The sequence below is a fragment of the Dermacentor albipictus genome, chromosome 3 (assembly GCF_038994185.2).
Source record: "Dermacentor albipictus isolate Rhodes 1998 colony chromosome 3, USDA_Dalb.pri_finalv2, whole genome shotgun sequence".
NCBI lineage: Eukaryota > Metazoa > Arthropoda > Arachnida > Ixodida > Ixodidae > Dermacentor > Dermacentor albipictus.
In genome coordinates, this window is record NC_091823.1 from 74,740,073 (window position 1) to 74,755,709 (window position 15,637).

Consider the following 15,637-nt stretch of genomic DNA (forward strand, 5'->3'; position numbering starts at 1 on the left):
GCATGTTAGCCCTGTCCCCTCTAGATATTTTTCGATTGTTTCGACCGCTGTTTGAAGCGTTTGTTCTATCTGCCCGTCACTTCCGCTTCTCACCCATAGGGTTATATCGTCTGCGTATAAGGTATGATTTAGACCCTCGATTTCTTGTAGCTTGGCTGGCAGCCCGATAACCGCCAGATTGAATAGCATCGGTGATAAGACCGAGCCCTGTGGCGTACCTGCGCTGCCTATCTCGATATCCTCCGAAACTACGTCCGCTATCGTGATCTTTGCCTTTCTGCCCGTTAGAAAATTGCGTACATAATGGTACTGCGTTTTCCCAGTCCTAGTTCGCCTACTCTATCCAGTATCGTTGCATGTGTTACGTTATCGAAGGCCTTTTTTAGGTTCAAACCGAGAATTGCCTTTGTCGATCTGCCCGAATCGTCTATGATCTGATGTTTTAGTTGTAACAGAGCGTCCTGCGCTGAGAGGTTTCTCCTGAATCTTATCATCGTGGGCGGGAGCGCGTCGCAGTCTTCGAGGTAGGTGGTCATCCTAGCTAGGACCACGTGCTCCATGAGTTTCCCCACGCAAGAAGTGAGAGATATGGGTCTCAAGTTCTCAATTTGCAGTCGCTTGCCCGGTTTAGGTATTAACACGATTTGTGCAGTCTTCCATTGCTGCGGAATCTGCCCTGCCTCCCAGCATTCGTTAATATATTCGGGTAACTTAGCTATAGACTCATCGTCCAAGTTCCTTAGCGTTTTATTCGTTACACCGTCTAGTCCGGGTGCCGACTTGGTATTGAGTTTCTGCAGGGCTGCCCTGACCTCTGACGCGCCGATTTTGCTGTCTAATTCGTCATTTACCTGCCCTGTGTAGTCAGGGTGTACGACGGGCAGCACTTGCGAGATGTATCTTTTCTCGATTTCTTTGAGGAAGTCCTGCTCTGTCCCTCGGTACGTTTGTATTAGCCGATTTATATTTTGCCTATGTGCCGACTTTGTCCCGTCCGGGTCTAACAAATATCGAAGGATGTTCCACGTTTTTGCCATTCCTATCTGACTGTCCATGTTGTTGCATTTTTCCTCCCACTGTTGTTTGCATAGCTGCTGGGCGTACTTTTTTTTTCTATGTCCCTGTTCAATTTGGCTATCTTTCTACGAAGCGTCCGGTTGTGTTTTTGTTTTTTCCATCTCCGTTGCAACCCTGCCTTAGCTTCCCACATGTGTAGAAGCTTACTGTCTACGTTCTCTAGATGCGCCTCCGGCGGGACCGTTTTCGTAGCTGCCGCCACATCTCCCTTTAGTTTTTCGGTCCATTCCTCAATACCTTGTGTCATGTCGTCGGCCTCCTCCCTTATTTTCCTGAATTTGTCCCAGTCGACAATCTTAAGTGGTCTACCCTTTGTCTTGCGCTATTACACTAGAATAAAGATTATTTTAACTTGACCAATTACGCATTTATTTTGCAGATATATTGTGATAGAAACGCCGTCACAACCAAACGCCGTCACGCCGTCATTTTTGTTTTTGCCACACCACGGCTTTATTTTTCCTTTTCCTTTTTTATTACGGCCTTGACGTGGCAACGGCTACCCGATGTTTTTTTTTCTAACGCTACCAATCATCTACTATTATACTATTATAACGACTACATGCGTTAACTTGGCCAATCATGTATTTATTTAGCAGATAAAAGGCATCATGGCATGGACAGATCTTCCTGCTGTAGTCACCAAAGAATGCTTATGTACGTTGTGGTCCATGGCTCGAATCTCGGTCAAAAGTATTTTTTTTTCTACTGCTACCAATCACGTACTATTATACTATTGTAACAATTACACGTGTTAACTCGCCCACTTATGCATTTATCTTGCAGATAAAATGCGCCATGGGACAGACATACTTCGCTGGGGTACGCGGCAAAGAATGCTCACGCATTACTACAAAAAAAATGGACTTTCACTCCTAATCGACGGAACGCTGTTGATTCGTCAACCCGTAGGTGAGCATGCGTCTTCACACAACCAATCAATATGGCTGTAACGAGTGGTCATGTGGGGTCTTCTCTGACATATTAAAGCGTTAAGCTCTTTGATAGGAAAGCTTCAAATCAACCATTGAGAGAAAACGCCGGCGGTGTCTGTACCAGCGAAAGTTCCCATTGGCTGCATCACCAGGTTACGAGCGCGGCTGGCGCTGGCTCGCGCCTCGACGAAGCAGAGCGAACTTTCGAAAGGGATCACCCATAGAGAAAAAAAAAAAAAAAACTGGACCACCTGCCGCCGCAGTATTGCGTGAGGGGAGAATGCCGCGACGCCACGTCAACCTCGATCTTGCAAGCCTGTGCTATCCGTGCGTTCCTCGCCCGCGCAAGTTCTTGCCTGCGTTCTACCTGAGCCTCGGTAAAGCCACTTTAAAACACACCAAGCGCTCAACGCGCTCCCTTGCCGGCGAGGCATTCATAACTCGACAGACGGCTCAGAGGAGTTCATGTTGGATATGAATGCTTTAGCATTCACAATTCACAAAATGTGCTTAGGTGTAGTCGGATTTCTTTCTTTTCTTTTTCTTTGGGGGGGGGGGGGGGGACACGGGGACTAAATGCGAGTCTCTTGAAACTGTCAAAGCGTATACGTAGATAGATCCCGAAGATGTGTAGTCTAACACATCAACAAAAACTGCACGGTGGTAGCGTCAGTAAGAAGAGCGTTCTTTCATTTTTCCCCCCTGACGGCTGGCGGTTTTACATGCTCATCGTTAAGACGCTGCGCCACTGGTCGAAGACGCAGACACTGTCGTTTGATACGCCGCGTCTCTTGTCGCAGACGCTGCATGGGGTTCCAAACTAATCATTGAGGAAGTGACGCCCGAAGTACCGGTTGGCTCCCGCATCACGGGTAAGGCATGATGGTAAATGCAGTGCCATCCATAACACATAGCACAACATAGTGCCGCAAATATCCACCTCCCAAAGCAAGGTAAACACATTCTTCGATCTCCACCGGGGTGTGTTGTTCACCATAAATTTTGAAGCGCATCTCTTACCCATTACTGCGGCGAGCGTCGGCGTTGGCGTTGTCCCTCGTAACCGAGCGAACGAGCACAGGGAAGGAATAAAGCGAACATGGAGTGCAGTGAGAAATGAAAGAGGGTGATAGCGAAGAAAGCGCGAGAAGGAAAGCGAAGGGGGAGGGTGCAGTGGAACCATGAGGCAGAAAGCGGAACAGAATGGTATGGCGTGAGAAGAAAATCATAGTGCCGTGAAGGCGGGCTTTGCGGCGACGATGGCTATGAGACGGCGCTAGAGTAGCGCGCGTCGTCTGTATGAAAACAAAGCGCTGCATGAGGGGAGGTCAGTCTGCGGCGGATGCTGTGAACCGCACCCACGCCTCACCCACACGCTGTCTCTCGTGGTTTCCCGATTAGCGAGGCAGTCGTGCCACACTTCGCTCGGTTTGCAACGTGCTGCACGAGACAGTGTCCGTGCCAGCCAGTAAATCGCGAAATGAAAACACGCATAGAGCTGCGCCCAAACTTCGCATTAGTAAGTACCGTAATCGTCGGCATACATTTTTCTTATTCGACTTGGTTCAGTGATCGCATATTCAGGCATGGTACTGACCATGTAGAATTTTGAAAACACGTATCTGAGGATGAAGCATTGCTTCGAGTGGTTAGCGTAATGTCTAACAGGCATGCATACACATGGGACCTTTGAAAGACTGTGAACGAAGCGATGGTGGTTGGTAGGCGTAAAGGTACGAGCATGACCAAACTACCGTGCCCTACCGTCACATTCTGCGTCGTACTATACCTACATATTGCACATCTCGCGCTGTAATCTCGGACATAAGTCCCTGCTTTCTGGGAGCCTGCCAGACACGCAGACTTCGTCCGTCGCCTCCTAGAATTATGCATCTCTGGTGCGACCAGCATCACCAAGTCATTCTTCGTCGCCTTGGCACAAGCGTGTGCAAGTGGCACTACCTATCCCTCGGAGGTGGATTTCGCGTACTGTCTCTGAAAAGTATCGTGGTGCATCGTGTTTTATGGCGCGCAGTTTGGACCGCTACGTCGTAGCCCTCGAAAGTAGCCATACAAGGTGAGCGTTCGGGTTGTTGCCGTATGGCGAACTTCGAAAACGGATGCGTAGCGAGCGAGGACAGGGAGAAGGAAGGGAGTCCGGATCGGCGGCATGCGGCAGGTGGAGAAACCCGTGTACGCAGAAAGCCCCTGCGCCCGTGGCAGCGGGCACTAACGAATCTTCCCGGCAGCTGCCGCCGCGCCCATCGATCCGCGCACACACGATCCGGCTTCATTAAAATTCACGCTACAGCACTGCCTCGAAACAGTTTAATACCTCATCCACGTAAGAGTGCCTCCTTGCGCTCGCCGTAGACTCATCCTCATGCATATCGAGAGCTTCTCGCGGCACTGACTGTGACCGAGACTTCGGAGACGCGTGGGCGGAACTGTCAGAAGGGTTAGAAGTGCGCGAAGGAGTGCCGCGTGCTGCCGCGCTGACAGCGGCTTTTTTTTTTCCTTGTTTGCTTTCTTCAGTGTCTTAGTCGCGATATTACAAACATGAGCTAAGCGCTTGCTGCGGTGCGTGCCCCCATGCGCAGCTGGTTTGTCATTTCAAATAAAGATACCACGCGGAGTAACCGAATCTCCAGTGTTGTATGCCTTTTTTTCTTTTTCATTGCGTCATGCTTATCGACGAGGCGTCGTCTTTTTTTCTAAACCTAGCTTGAGGCAGTTACGCTTTATAAGTAAAAACCACACGTAACTTGCGCAAACAGTAGAGATGGAGCACAATGTCACGAGGTAGTTCAATTTATTGACAGCGCTTAACATCCCAAAACGACACGCAGTCATTGAGATACACCGTAGTATGTAGATGGCTCTGGATTAATCCGAAACCTTGGATTTCCTTAAAGTCCATTGAAAACGTGGTACACCGGCAATCTTTCGCATTCTGTCCTCATCGGAACGAGGTCGTGTCGTTTCCATGAATTTAACCCGCGACCTTGTTTGTCGCGGGTTAAATTTGTCGCGACCTGTCAGGAGCAGGGCTCCTACAGGCACTGCGAACGCTGTTGCGCACTGTTGTTGCATGCCTTGACGTCAAGTACATTGCGAACACTTATGGCACCTTCACATTTAGGATACGTCTTGCAGGTCGTACTCTATATGGTCCTGTCGCGTACAAGAGAATGCATGTCATGTTCTGCGTGTCATTTTTTTTTTCGAGACGAACGTAAACACACATTGCGGCGTAGAAGCCTTGATTCTTTCTGCACAAGGACAGCTTGTGCGTAACTAAATTTCTGTTCTCATTTATAGGGTCACAAGGATGCAGCGCTCCCGCCACTTTCGTGCATCCGGACGCGAGATGCGCATAACTAGTGATTTGATATTCTTCAAGAAGTTTACGTGGTTCCTCAGGTGTTTCCTTAGGATCGAACTCACTTAACCTGGACAGCTCCGATACGAACTTCAGACGTGATGAACGAGGGGTACAGGCCTGATCAATACAGCCCTGCTTTGATATTTATCCATTGCAGACCTCTTTTCGCTTCAGCACTCTTGAAAGTGAGGTGGTCTTACATTAAAAATTACGAACACACACTGTGCCACACATGACGACGATTACAGAAAAAAAAAAGAAAACGACGCAATTTTCGAGTGAACCAGTAAAACGGCGAACAACAGAGGAACGACGTTCCAGGTAGCCCACTGCAAAGCGAGTAGCGGCTCTAACAAAACGCTATGGAAGTCCAGACCAAGGGGGAAAGAAAGACAAAAGTGTGGAGATAAAAAAAAAAGAAGGTGGCAGCCATATAAGAGTCGTATCACCCGCTGGGACAAACCTTAGCCGCAGATGGCGCTGACAGCAGCAGGCTGAATTGTGAGGCCCCCGCCATTGAAGGCTTAAACTTGATCGGCCACATCTCTCTCACGCCGTTTCCTTCGGGCCGCTCTTGCGCTGCCGCTCGGTATAGCTGGCAGGCGGCTAGACATGTCAGAGCGCGCAGCTGTTCTTGTCTTCAGCTTCTCGCATGGAGAATGCTTGGCCGAGATATAATGCGCCGCTGTTTCTCTGTCCCCGGCATTATTTGACATGAAAACGAAGGAATGATTCCTGTCAGAAGTCCCGTAAGGCTGGCAGGGCTGTAATGCGCAAGCAATACCCATGACTAGTTATTTGTTTAGTTAGGAATGAGAAACACGCACACACGGACGCACGTTCTAGCAGTGCTCGAGAAGAGTGCTGCTGGGATACTGATTGCCGTTAGTGTTTTTCTCAAACTAGAATGACATCAATGTTCCTGGTAGTGTTCTTAATATGGCAGAGGAGGAAGAGGAGGGGAGGAGATGTGACTTGAGCTAATATAACAACATTTCATAAAATGTGTAGTAATAAAAAAGCTGTAATATCAAGTTACGGCGTACTCTACCACCGTAATCGGATTCTGGCGTCGAACTGACGCAACTGCCACGCGCCGTCTGTTTTGCACTTTGAGCCGACTTCTCAGACGAATAATTACATCATAGTAATAGTTCATGCGTTATCATTAGCATAAACTGAACGAGTCGAGCGTAACTGCAGCTGCGTGAACAATCAAGCCGCCGGAGGGGAGACTGGGTGGTAAATCAAATTCACGAACGCGCACCACACGTCGGTTCCATCGAGCGGGGCGCATTAATATCCGGCAATCGAACGAAGCAAACACGTCGTCGGACGACGCCTTCGCGGCAGCTCTAGATCGCCGCCGATTTCGAAGCGCGCCCTCGGGAAGCGCGCTCCAAATGGTGAACATCTCCGAGCATACCTCAAGATGAAAAAAAAAATGAAAAGGAAGAATTGGTGCCTCTTCTCTGCAATCAAGTTAAATAAAAGATAGAATGGAAAGATACGGGGATGCAGACGAGGGAAATGGTGACTCTTATAACGCTGTATGCTCACCTTGGCTATATGCTTGCAACGTTCTGACTCACAAGTACGAGGCAGCACTGCTGGGGTTGTCAAGCTGTGGAACAGAACGAAAAGAGGCAACTTTCTGTTAATTTATTTTAGGAGTCAACTGACAACGGAGGTAAAAATAGGCAGCTACGGTGTTCGTCTTCTCCTCTATTTCGTCTGTCGGCGTTTCGCTCTTGTGGTGGAGAAACGGCGTTATTTATCGGAAAGCTGCTTTCGCAAGGTTGGACGCGCGTAACAGGTGCTCGTGATTGGCTAGTTTGCCTAGGTGCGCAAGGCAGTCGAGATAGCCGACGACATTGGCTTTCAGGACGCCGATCACTTTTTAACGGTTTTGTGCGCTTTCGAACAGCTTCGCGAGTGTAGTGGGTCTCGAACGTGGCTGGCACCACTTTCAACGTTGTTTCAACGTTGAGTCGACATTGCTCTGTTTTACTGAAACAGCGAGAACACGCATACTACGCCTGCAGAAAAGCGCGCTCCCGGCACAGAGACAAAGGGCATTTGTTTTAAAGTTGGGAGGCGGTGCCCCTATCGGCGGCTGACGGAAACAGCGGTGGCGCGCTCGCAGCGTCCGCGGCCCTTTGCGTGTGTTTTGTCTGTGCGCTTGTGCGGAGTTGCTTTTTTGTGTCTGGGGAGGGAGGACGGACGCCCGGGCGTTAGCGAGTCGTCATAAATCAGGACAGCACGCGTCGTGTCTCGGCGATGGGACACAGCGCGGCCCCTTCCAGCGCTGGCAGCGGCGAGTCATTTCTTCGCACCCGGGCCCTCGTGTCAACAGATTAGTCCGCGCTACCGAGGATCCGCGCATCGCACCACCCCGCAATTTCTGGTTCGTTTTATTTCGTTTTTAGTTTTCTTCTGTTCTCTAGCTGCCTTCTTGTCACAGAGTTAAATTATTTTTCTCTTTTATATTCACAATCTTTTTACGCCTCTGCAAGTCGTGCTGGCATGCAGCGCGAATTGCCGGATGAAGTTGAGTGGAAGTTGTATTTCTCTGCGCTGTCTGCACTTATCGGTGGTTTTCTGTCACCGCTTCCGTCGTGAAGACAAGGGGATTTTTGTTGTTGTTCATATTATGTTGTAAATGTAACAGAACGTTTTAAATGAAGACTGATCTGGCGCTTTTACTTTGCAGACACGAGAGTCTTGGAAGTGTTCTCCTCAGATCGCCCGACAATTGGCCTCATGATGCCTTACTTGAGAACGGCGATGTGTCAGGTCTACTAAAAGCACATTTACCACAACTTTATTTGTGCGTACCACAACATCATTCTCGACAACTCACATTGTCGCCATTCTTTGCTAATGCGTTTTAGCCCATGAATTACTTTTTAAAAGCCTCAGGCTGGCAATGACGTGTGGCAGTGGATGGTTAGTTAGTTAATTCGGGTTTTGTGGCGCAAAAGCGGTCAGTGGATGGTGACGCACAGCTGACGTACGGCAATGTTCATCCAAATACTGTTCTTTAGTAGGAAGGGTGACCGGAATTTATAGAAATGCCAAGGTGAATCAAGCATATTGATGCATGCATGTTGTCCCATGTTTGATCTGTCACGTGTCCAACAAAGCACTGGCAAAATACAACCGAATTTGTTTTGTGGATTGATTGATTGATTGATTGATTGATTGATTGATTGATTGATTGATTGATTGATTGATTGATTGATTGATTGATTGATTGATTGATTGATTGAAAGTGGAACATTTCACAGATATATGATAGGACTGAGTTTTCACACCAACCAAAAGACTTTAATTTTAAAGGTCCCGTCGTTTCAAAGGCCGGACCGGTTCCTTCTTCAGGGGTGAGGTCGATACAGCCCCTGCTGGCTCTACCGACCTCAACCATGAAGCAGAAGTTGGTGCGACTTCGAGACGTCAGGAACACAAAAATTAAAATCTTTTGGCTGGCGTCAAAATTCATACCTATAAATCAAATATGCATCTCATTTAAAACAAGCGCGTTCTTTCATTGTTATTACTTTTCCACAAGGTCAATGCAGCCCGGAGAGAAGTAGACGAGCTCTTGTAAGTAAGAACGCGTGCACGTGGGTGTCCGTTTAAAGAGACGCCAAAAATACTTTAGTTTCCTTTATTTGTTTATTTTTTATTTATGTCAAAGTACTTTACATGCCCCAAGGGGAGCATTGAGTAAGGGGGCCATCATTGAACAAATGACAAGGGAAAACAGATATATGAGCGCTAAGAAATGTTTGAGCTACAAATGTTTATAATGATCACGTGCTTGCAAAACAGTGTAACAAATAAAAACGCTAAATCAATACAAAGAGTTGTCGGGAAAGGAATGAAAAGTACAGTCGCCCAAATCTTTAACTGGTGTGCGCGAGCGGAGACTTTTCCGGGCGTCAGCGCCGTATGACGCGGCGAGGCTGGAAACAGCCTAGTAGACGATGGGCCCAGCTGAGCGCGCTTTGTCCGCATGCGCTTAGCCTCAGACTGTTTCCAGCCTCGCCCCGTCAAACGGCGCTGACGCACGGAAAAGTCGCCGCTCCCGCACACCAGTTAAAGATTTGGGCGACTGTACAATTCCCGGTAACACAAAACGCGATGTAACACTCGGGCAAAATAACATACATAGCGTGAGCACATAAAGAAAACAAAATTGAAACAACAATAACAACAACAAAATGAAAGTCATGACCCATATGGGACATGTATTATGTGACATGACATATGTACAGATGAATATATTTGTTATGATGAAGACTGTAGGTTCAGTAGTTGTCTGAATTTATCATTGCTCATTTGAGTGACAGTGCTGTTAGGAAGCGAATTCCATAACCGAATCGCTCGTGGTAGAGCCGAGAAGTTAAATGCGTTTGTGTTGCCATAACTGCGAGTGAGGCTTAAATCATTATAAAGTCGTCGTGATGTGCAAGACGCGCGTTCCAGTGGCAAGTTTGATGGCTTCATTTGGTGAACATGTCTATGGAGCAAGGACAAGAGTGCTATGTCACGTCGGCTACTCAGTGATTGAAGGGAAAGGTCGAGTTTTATTTGAGTAATGCTTGACTGGTAGCTGTAATTTTGGGAAATAAATCGACTAGATCGGTTTTGGATGGCTTCTAACAAGCGGATTAAGTATTCATGGTAGGGAGACCATATAGGGGACGCGAACTCAAGCTCAGGGCGCACAAATGATAAGAATGATAATTTACGGATGTTAGGATGTTAGACGGGCAAAGCGCAAGTTGCGACGAATATACCCAAGAGATTTGGAAGCGTTTGCGCATATGGTTGCAATGTGAAAGGACCAGGAAAGGCTCGGTGTAAGATTTACGCCTAGACATTTATATGCTGATTCCATGAGATACTATATTTGTGTTTATATAATAGGAAAAGCTATAAATTGATGTTTTTTTCACGTGAATGTCATTAGTTGGCATTTAGATGATTTAAGTTTCATTTGCCAGTCTTCACACCATTTGGTAACGAGATGAAGGTCCTCTTGAAGAATGCGATGGTCATCAAGGCTGCGAATTGGTCCGCATAATATACAATCATCGGCGAAAACACGCATGCAGGATGAGATGTGATTGGGCAGATCATTGATGTAAATAGGAAAAAGCAAGGGTCCTAGTACGCTACCCTGCGGTACACCGGAACTGACATATGCAAGGGGTGATGTAAATTATTAACACCTGTAAATTGCTGACGATTTGTTACGAAGTTACGAATTCAGAAGAGCGTTAAGTTGTCTAATTTGAGAACGGATAACTTGGAAATTAAACGGCAGTGAGCCACACGGTCGAAGACTTTGGAGAAGTCGAGAAAAAAGCAATCTGTTTGAAGATTACGGCCCATGTTAAAATGCAAGTCTGTAGTGAATTCTAGTAACTGCGTCTCACATGACAAGCCATTCCTAAACCCATGTTGGTTAATAAAGAACAAAATTATTTGATTCCAGATGATGATATATGTGAGATTCAATGATATGTTCAAGCATTTTGCAGCAAATGCTTGTCAATGATATTAGACGATAGTTTTGTGGGGAATTCTTGCTACCACTTTTGTGTACTGGTATCACTTTTGCAATTTTCCAGTCTAAGGGAAGCTGGCCTGATGATAACGACTGGTGGAAAATAATGCATATAAATTTGCCAGATAGCGTGACTGTATTCTTTAATATTTTTGACTTAATATTATCGACACCCGAAGACAGCCATTTCTCATTTCGTCCTGTAGGGTCTATATAGATGGGGTTCCGGAGGTTTGCAGGCTTTTCCGGAAGGCATAGGTCCAATGGATATATTTAATAAGAGCAGTTCAAATATTGACAGTGGTAAGATACTCGTGGCCGTCCGCGAAATCTGCTGCCTTGAGTGCCTGCGTCTGTTCGTGGCTCGCTAAGAAGTGTTCATCAGTGCTGGCTTCTCTGCAATAAGAGACGATGTGAGGAGAAGCCAGCCTCACGCAAGATAGATAGATAGATAGATAGATAGATAGATAGATAGATAGATAGATAGATAGATAGATAGATAGATAGATAGATAGATAGATAGATAGATAGATAGATAGATAGATAGATAGATAGATAGATAGATAGATAGATAGATAGATAGATAGATAAACCGCAGCGGATTTGATACGTAGGAAAGTTAGTTGCTAAAAAAAGTCATGTGCCCTTCCATTCTGTGAAGGACGAGCAGCGACGCTGCTGTGTGTTTTACCTGAATCGACACATCTATTTATATATAGGTATTATTATTGCTATTATTAGAAGGTCGTCTAGGCGCCTATGATGTAACCACAACACACAACGCCCACTGGTGGTAACAGTGTGTACACAGAAGCAGGTGGCCGTTAAGCCGAGCCTCGACGCGAGCAATGATATGCGTTTGTAATTTCCGATTGAGCATACTTCCTAGTTAATTAGCCGAATGAAACTTGAAAGGACTAGACTTTTATTCTAGGGAACAAACATGGAGCTGTCCGTTTCTCTCCCGTAGGAGCCCATGTCTTCACAGCCAACTGCAAATCCACGATATTTACAACTTCACTTTGAACTACGCAATTATGAAAAGTATATGAAACTCAGCGTTATGCCAGAGTCGTCTTAGAGTACAATTGTCATATAGTTTGTTTCGCGATAGTTTCAATAAAACAAGAGTTGCAGCCGTTTTCTGCCATGTATTGACGGCCGTAGACAGCCATGTATTGACAGCAGAAGGGAATTCTGTGATGTTTACAACTTCACTGTGAAGCAACTAATTATGACAAGTAAATGAAACTCGGCTTAATGATGCAGTCGTCTTAGCGGCCCATCTCAGTTGAATTTTTTCCCGAGATACCTTCATTAGATTGAGAGCCTCAGAGCATCCGCGAGAAACCGCGCAGAGCATTCGCGAGACGCGACGCATAGACGGACGGACATCGACCACCACTGGAGGTTTGCTATGCACAGCTTCGCTGTTAAAAAAAACAGAAAAGAATGGAGAAAGAAAGAAAGAAAGAAAGGAAAGGAGAAGAAATTACAGCACATCACATCGCTGCTGTAGGGCGCCTTTGCTTCTCTGCAGGTTGATGATGATGTCGTTTTTCACGAACTTTCACAGTTGAGAAACAAATTTCAAGCCATGGCCTTTCACGCGCGGGAGCTTCGTCCTGTTGCTGGAACGCTTATCAGATGGTACTTACACAGACGCGCTGTGGACGTAAACAAGACCGGCATAATAGTATTATTATAGTCTAGTCTTGTCCGAGATCAAACCAGTTTCTCATTCGTCGCTGGCTTCAATCGCCGCCTGGCCTGCTTATGTACACGTTATCGTGGAGATCGGCGAGACGGTAGGCACGAATGGGGTATGATCGTGCATTGCGTATAGGCGGCAGTGTAAGGAAAGGTTGCATTGTAACGGCTGCAATCACCCGAGTGAAATGCGATAGCCTAGCAGAAATACTGCCTTTTTTCATAGCCGATCTTATAATTTATGGAAAGTGCAAGGTGGCGTTGGGTTAAACTGAGCGTCCGTTTCGATGGTTCTATTTCGTACGGCGCCGGTGGTTACAGTCGTACAGGACAATCTATTCAGCTCACGTACCGACTCACACTTCAATTCATTATTCAGTTGTGACTAAGTTTCAGACACGCGAAGACCAAGAGAAAGAACAGGACTTCACTGAAACCACTCGTGTGGAGTCATGTTCTATCATTTTTTTTCGTTGTACGTCTGTTTGCAATCTATACGACATGCAGTGCGCAACAAGTCAACTGCTACACTCTTTAGCTCACCTCTGTAGGTTATCCGATGAAGCTGGCCCGTCAGGACTCGTAGTTCGGAGTGCGACAAGTCGCCAAGCTGGAAATGCAAAACGCGCGGACGACAATTTTAGGTTGCAATGGTAAAGCTCAGTTCTTCAAACTAGTAGCGAGCAGATACGTTCTCCCATAGCAAATCGCACATGACTAGGTAATGCTACAACGGAGACCCTTCTTCTAAAAAGACTTTATTAGCCTTGCGACGCTTGCAAGTTCTAAAATGTGTCTAATATCGGTGCTGCTTTCGAAGAAGGCCCCCGTCTACCATTGTTCTCAATCGACTGCACGAGAAAGTGCGCAAAAAGAAATAGTTGAAAATTAGTTTTATTCTAAATGCTTTTCATGCAAAAGCCCGCTTATTTGATGGCGCGTAAAGCGATCATAAATTGATTCTCAGAGCTGCTTCTGCTGCTTGACTTTTAGTGAAGTTCAGTCGCTATTGCGGCTCGTTAAGGACGCGGAGACAGCCGCTCCCAGTTTCATAAACCAGGCACACTTGCTTGGTGAGACGTGTTCAAAAACGTACCTGGAGCAAGATGGAGATCCCGACAAGGCCCTCACTCCTTCGTAGCTCCACGGCTTCGGACATGTTGGCGTACAAGTCCGAGTTGTAGCCAAAAATCTGCAACTGCGATAAAAAAAAAGGAAATATAAATGAGAAGCCTGAATGCTTGGTTAGATCTGGCACAGGGATAATCGCCGTTAAAGCCAACAGTGTTTCGTGCTTTGCTGCGTCCGTAATTGACTCAGCCTTACCAATACCAAAGCATTGAAGTTATTGAATCGACATTTAATTGCGGCATCAACAAGAAAGCTACAGATCGTCCGTAGAACGCCACACAAACTGAGACACCCTATGCTCAGTCATTGTATCGGATAACGTCGGTTAACGTCGCACATGCGGAGATAGTACTATATGAAAGACATCTAGGCGCTATCTATCTATCTATCTATCTATCTATCTATCTATCTATCTATCTATCTATCTATCTATCTATCTATCTATCTATCTATCTATCTATCTATCTATCTATCTATCTATCTATCTATCTATCTATCTATCTATCTATCTATCTATCTATCTATCTATCTATCTATCTATCTATCTATCTATCTATCTATCTGTCCGTCCGTCCGTCCGTCCGTCCGTCCGTCCGTCTGTTCGCCTTCTGAGTGCCCGGCATGCACGAGAGCCCGGACAGCCATGCACTCTCTGCATGCATGCATGCATGGCTGGCCTGCGAGTTGGCGGTCGCGCAATCTGCGCAGTAACCGGCGCGACAAACATACAGAAACGAAGCGAGTCTCTCAGCAAGGGAGACACAACTGGGGACAAGGCGATCGAGGTCAGAGAAAGCCTTATTGCCCGTGTCCCTTAGTCAAATAAATGCGCCGGGACTCGAAGAAAGAAGTAGTTCCAGTGTGATGCCTTTCTCTTTTCGGAAGCGCGAGCGGTTTCTTCGCTGGATTCCGGCGGCGAACCAACGATCTCCGATAATCGAAGCTGGCGCCCCGCGGCAGACAACCACACATCTCTTCACGGTAGTTGCGGCGGCGTGCACAGACACCGAAGCGTCGCGCCGATTCGCCGCGTTCAATCAACTTTGATCCCGCGCACACGGGGTAAATGCGTAACGCCGATCTGGGTCGCTCCCTCGTGGCCAGGGTGAACCTTTCAATGGAGCCCTGGCTTCGTCCAAAAGGAAGAATCATGTATGGGCGTCGGCTGAGGAGGCTGTGTGAGCGAGCTTTTGGCTTGCAATAAATGTTCAACACCGGAATAGGATAAAAGCGACTGAAGATGAGAATTTTCTGCGTTTGAAAAATCAGATCATAGGATTTAATGCTTTTAAGTTCCATAGCAGGCGTTGAGTGACACCGTAGCGGCGGGGGCTGGACAGTGATGGAAATAGTAATTTAGACTACGTGAGGTTCTTAAAAGCGCACCCAAGTCCACGTACACAGATGTCCTATGCCTTCGGCTTCCGCCGTAATGTGGCTGCCGCGGTAGGGAAACCAGAAGTGCGAGCGTTCTGTCGTAAAAATAAGCTAACGATGATGTAATTTTTTTTTTTCATTTTTACAAAAGGACGAGGGTGGGAGGGTGGGGGAGTCAACTTTTCATACGCATATGCTTCTCGCAAAGCTACTCGTTTTTTCCATGAAGTTCACCTCACTCTAATTGATTTGTAAGCAGCTCTGCAAACTTTCATGCGGACCAATTCCTCAATAGCCACAAAACGAACGCTGTCTAACTTATTCCAACTTTTGCCTGAGCCTGTAAGAATTAGCAACTTTCGTTGCAAATCAAAAGCCTGTGGCGGCATTCGGAAGTATCATAAACACAAGCGAACACCAAGGGTCAAGAGTTTATCTTATCCT

The 15,637-nt window shown here is 46.6% G+C and overlaps 1 protein-coding gene across 1 annotated transcript in view; it reads right to left on the reverse strand.

The window, feature by feature from the left end:
- CARPB (Carbonic anhydrase-related protein B) overlaps window positions 1-15,637 on the reverse strand; it is a 258,110-nt gene that overhangs the window by 44,249 nt on the left and 198,224 nt on the right. The window contains exons 5-6 of the mRNA XM_065430086.1: window positions 13,782-13,883; window positions 13,229-13,295 (exon numbers count right to left, since the gene is read on the reverse strand). Coding sequence (XP_065286158.1) covers window positions 13,229-13,295; window positions 13,782-13,883 — 169 coding nt within the window. The remainder of the gene's footprint in view (window positions 1-13,228; window positions 13,296-13,781; window positions 13,884-15,637) is intronic.